This window comes from Agrilus planipennis, unplaced genomic scaffold (assembly GCF_000699045.2).
Source record: "Agrilus planipennis isolate EAB-ADULT unplaced genomic scaffold, Apla_2.0 scaffold213, whole genome shotgun sequence".
Taxonomy (NCBI): domain Eukaryota; kingdom Metazoa; phylum Arthropoda; class Insecta; order Coleoptera; family Buprestidae; genus Agrilus; species Agrilus planipennis.
In genome coordinates, this window is record NW_020439124.1 from 40,464 (window position 1) to 45,957 (window position 5,494).

At 32.9% G+C, this 5,494-nt stretch overlaps 1 protein-coding gene across 1 annotated transcript; it reads left to right on the forward strand.

Annotated features, from left to right (window-relative positions):
- Window positions 1-2,535: 2,535 nt before the first annotated feature.
- On the forward strand, window positions 2,536-5,216 carry LOC108738872 (the record flags this gene model as incomplete). The annotated part of the gene is made up of 2 exons (XM_025977752.1): window positions 2,536-2,744; window positions 3,800-5,216. Coding segments are annotated over 2 exons (1,166 nt in total), but the record flags the coding sequence as incomplete, so codon positions are not given.
- Between the last annotated feature and the right edge of the window lie 278 nt (window positions 5,217-5,494).

Genomic DNA, 5,494 nt, shown 5'->3' on the forward strand with positions numbered 1-5,494 from the left:
AACATTTACAGAAAGAGTATTCTCTGTTATGAACGCAGTGGCGGGACGACAGAAATAAAGTTTCATTAAAACTAATTAAAAATGGACTTTTAGTTTACTTAAATCTTTGTTTGCCATGTTTAGAGGCTATTAATGTATTTAAGAGCGACACCAATTTGTTACTGTAACAAAAAATATGTTTTTAAAAACAAAAAATAAAATACTTTATTTTTATGCTGAGTACTTTTTTTTTAACCATTTAGTTGAGAAATACTTTATGTAAAGCCTGAAAAGGTGGCAACCCTAATTATGAGCGTCTTTAATATTTTTATCCTGAGTACTTTTTTTTTAACCATTTAGTCGAGAAATACTTTATGTAAAACCCGAAAAGGTGGCAACCCTGTCTTTAGTTGTCCGAAGCACTTTTAGGTAACAAGGTTATCTTCTTCAGGGACTGAAGCAGACTCTTCGAACTGTTCGAAGAAGGTAACCTTGTTACCGAAAAGTGCTTCAGACAACTAAAGAGTCGTGTTTTGGCGTTAGGGTTTGAGCTATTATGTTTGTTCTATTTTTTAAGTTATATTCAATAGGAAAAAAGTGCATGTGACAAACTACTGCTGGTTATATTGTGCCTTTTCACATTCCTTACAAAATAGCATTCGTTTTCTATCTTGATAAATTTCCCTTTTTTTAATCAAGTGTTCTACGGAGTCTGCCTCCCTTCACAATAGCTATTCGAAACAACTTGACGTGACATGTTATAATGCATAGCAAGTAGCAACTTTCGTTCTCTTCGTTATATTTTTTTGTTCTTATTACTTTAATAAGCACTTGAAAGCAGTACAGACAGTAATTTTCTGAACTAAATGGTCTTGTTGTCCAGTGATGTGTAATAATAATTCAACTTGCACCATTATTCATTAATCACTACCACTCTACATCTGCCAACAAGCAACGGACCATTCTTAACACATGTTTCGACGGTTTTGATGAGAAAGAGACAAAAACCGATCCTTCCAACACAAAACCGCTTCAGATTGGCACACTTAAATGTCACAGAAAAACATTAAGATATTACACTTATGCACATTGGACAGACGTGTATGTAATCCCATATGGGTCCTTTGTTCCGATTGACTAGGAAGGTCTTTTTTGAAATTCGATATTTTTTGAGGAATGACAATGTTATTGTGAAAGATTTGTCACAGAAAATTAAAGCATGACGGAATTTCATGCTTAATAAATATTTGTCACATTGTTTTTAGAGTTTGTTGTAGTTTGAAATAAGGATTCACGTTTTGACCACCCAAAAGGAGTAATGCGTCCTTATACAGGGTGATTCATAATATAAAAAATTAAGGATGTAGTTATAAATCCATTAGAAAAATTAAATTAGATTTCAGTGTAATTATTTGAAAATTATGAATTTTTCGTATAAAATTTGCCTTACCTTTTGTGGTTACTAAACTATGGTGTTTTACAATTTACAACAAACCAACTTATCTATAAATTATTGCCATTATTACAGGCTCTTGTTTCAATACCTTTTTGTGTATTTTTTCGTCCCTGATTCCTTATTATTGCAGTTGTAGTGATAATCATTTACCGAAACTGCGGTTGGAATCAGCCTCCTTTTAGGAATACTGGGAATAGGGGTTTCGTCAGTTTCGTCAAACTAAATGTATAATCCTTATTAACAATGAGACATTTTTAAAAATTAATTCACTTTAATATGATAGTGTTAGAAACATAGTTATTGTATCTACTTATTAAAATCTGAAACACAATATTTTCGTATTTTTTTGGTGTTTTTCCTGGTCTCTTTTCTTATAAATTTATGAACCCCAAACATATTAATGGCGGCGATTAAAAATTCATTAATATACTTAATACATGGGTATACATACATATGTACAATAATTTGTATATTGAAGCATCAACACCATGAATCTAAAAATAATTATAGATAATTATTGTATTCATGACGCCTGAATGCCACGAAATTAGGAAGCAACGAAGTGAAAAGTCGGTAGAAACAACTGAATAGAGAATGTAGTCCATGATGCGCTGTATTATTATAATGCTGCATTGTAGTAACCCACTTTGCAAATAANGATGATTTAATCATTTTGTTATTTAATATTAACTGTTGAAGGCATTCTTTGAAATTTAACAAAATATGTAAATTTCTGACTACTTTTTACGTGCTTCCAAGTTTTTTAAAATTAATTCTTTGAATTTTTACAATCAGTATTTAAGAAAGAATAAAATGCACCGAGTTTCGTTAATTAATACATGACATTACACTGTAAGCTATAATATGTTTAATTAACAATTAGTGAATTGGTTTGTTGTTTTCAAAAGTTAAGTACCACTACAAACAAAAACAATAATCAATAACGCATACTTGTAATAAACTTAATTCTTGTATAAATGCATGTTAACGAGTGCATAATTACTAATTAAGTCTGCTAAATTAGAATAATTATGTAATTTTGTCAAATACACGTTTCCTTTTGAATGATTTTACTAAATTGAATTTTTCTTTTGTTTCAGGTGAATTGTTGGTTTTGTGTGCCACGGAAAAAAGATGGTGGCCGAGAAGAGTGCAGGTCAGGGCTGGACAACTTTTCGTCGGAAACGCCTCGGGGGATACACCCATCAAAAGCTTCAGAATACCCCTAAGGCATCTTAGTCTAGAGGCTGGACCTTTGCCCAACAGTCTGGCGATGTATAAAGGTCAAAACGTCGTTCTCACTCTTCAGGTATGAATAACAAACATTTTAATATTTGTTTACAGAAATTATTCGTTACGAAGAAGTTTTGCTGTATTATTTCGATCTTGTTTTTGTTGATTTCAATTTGGTTTTATTTAAGGGATGCTTGATTCAATTTCATCTTTTTGGAACCCTCTCTCCCTCGTCGTCATGCTAAGTCACTCTTTCAGCAACCCCCCCCCCCGTAACAAATATTACGTCACAAATACTAGTCTACCCCTCGCCCATAAACGATTTCTTGCGATGAAAAATTGCAATGAAAATGACTTTCTATCATAATGAAAAAATTTAAGAACTGCCAAGTTAAGAAAAACATTAAAATAAAATTGATGAACTGGAAAAGACACATTTCCTTAGACTTTCTCGGCATATCTCGTCAAGCTAAGCAATACCCCATCCTCCCCCTTATATGCCAACATATTTTATGAACAACCACTTATACTTTAAATTGGCAAGTTATAGAACAAACTAAGGAAATACCAAAAAGGTACATGTTTCGAGTGGCATTGACTAACGAATAAGGATGTAGGGAGATGCGCACATTATTTTTATTACTTGTGTATATGTACAATATATATATATATATCCGTGTAATTTAATAACAATAAAATAATTCTCATTGAATCTCTCTAACCGAGGTCACCAAAGAATGTAACTTGTATTTTTTTTGTATTGTCACGAGTACATACACCAATTAATATATCTACCAACAATAAATATCATTCATATTGCAGCTTCCTGTATCTCTACAGATCTATCATTTTAACGTATAACGAAGGTACAGACTCTGTACACACAACTAAAAACGCGCGTATGATTAATGTATTATTATTATAAAAAAAAAATAGTAGTAATTTGCTTAATGATACTTATCANTGTATTATTATTATAAAAAAAAAATAGTAGTAATTTGCTTAATGATACTTATCAGATTGAAATATTACACGAAAACACTCTTCCTGTAATTTGCTGTAGGTACTCTGTATTTAAATATATAATTTATCATTCTTTTTGTGCAAGGTGTTCTATTTTTTTTTTTTCAGACCGCAAACGAAGCTGCGTTTGACCTGTGGGTAAAAGCAATAGCCATCGAAATCATTCGCCAGACGCCCCTGGATGCCGTCCGCTACCTGGACATCCTCACCCTCCAAGAATGCTGGAATCGAAAAAGAACTCAAGACTGTGAAAAAGACTGGAACTTCAATTGCACATCGCCGAGAAATAGCGCCCATTGTGACATGTGTACCGCCAAAGAAGAAACCGCCCCTATCCTACGTCCTCCCTCCCCTCCTCCTACAATTAAACGTCCCCTTTCACCACCCCCTTCTCCCCCACCATTAATATTTCCTTCTCTTCATTCACCTTCTTCAGTTTCTCTCCCACCAACGCCTACCACACCCCCGCCACTCTCTCCAAATAAAATCAGTGAAGATAAGAAAACATCCCCCGAGTTTTTAACAAATACGACGCAGGGTAGGACACTTATTCTTCAACATCCTCCCAGTACACCTCATACCCGTTACCTAAGATCCGCAAATTTACACCACCCCCCAGAAATGCACCACATATTCCCCACCAACAATTTAAGCGTTTGGAACAATAGTCAACCCAAGAAAAATGCAGATTGCAAAGGGTATTCCTTTGATGTTTTGCTGAAGAAATGTCAAAACGCTGAGAATTATGTACCAGTAAAGGAAAAATTGTTATTGTTTGAAACATTGTGCAATTTGGGCCGAGAGGCGCTTGGCGTCGAGGAAGGTGCGAGGAATGGGTTTATAATGGGCAAGAGGGCCGTGTCCATGCACGACCTCACCAACTTGCCCTATTCTTCGCCGGGCGTCAGGCAGATTTGTAAATATTTCGAAAACAAGACTGACATCGAGGACTCCAAGAAGTTTGGTTCTATTTGCAGGACAAATAGAAGACTAATAAACTCTGACACGCAACTGCATGACGCTCAAAAAGCTCTCAACTACGTTCAGTATGTAAAGGTGACTTGAATTTTTTAATGATTATTATTAAAATAAAAGGAATAACTGGTATCTTTGGAAAAAAAGATTCGATTTCGTATGTAAAATAATTAATTGTGCAAGACTTCTTTTATGAGTTGAACAAAGAATACAGTAACTAGTAGGAGAGTAAAAAACGCGAAAGAAGAAAAACAGCGTCATACAACATTTTTTTTTACAAAAACATTAGTTTATTATCAATGTAAAATACAAAATGTCTATCGCCATAAACGATTATATATAAAAAGAAAGAAATAACTGATTTTATATCGTTTGTTACAGTATAGAAAATATATATAGAATTTCTGGTGCGTTAACAGATGCATAATTATGATTTATTCAACCCCAGTTTACCACCAATCAATGTAATGTTAATTGATATATATATATAGAATGTATAAAAATATGTTGTTGTTTTAACATTTCAATTATACAAATTAATTTTTTATAATTCTTTTTGTTTTTTTTTATTCCCTTTTTTTTAATATTAAGTCACATTTTGCCGAAAATAGTAGATTATTAGAAGTGCTATTTAATGTCATCTGAACAAAAACTAAATTTCAGACTCATTTAACATTTATAAAAGCCAACTTCGAACTTCGAAAACCTTGTTGTGTCTATGTATGTATGTAATACAGCACTCTTCATTATTTATACATCCATACATGTGTCGAAATTCCAGATTATTAGAATATTGAAAATAAATCTTGTAAAATAAGTCATCACTAT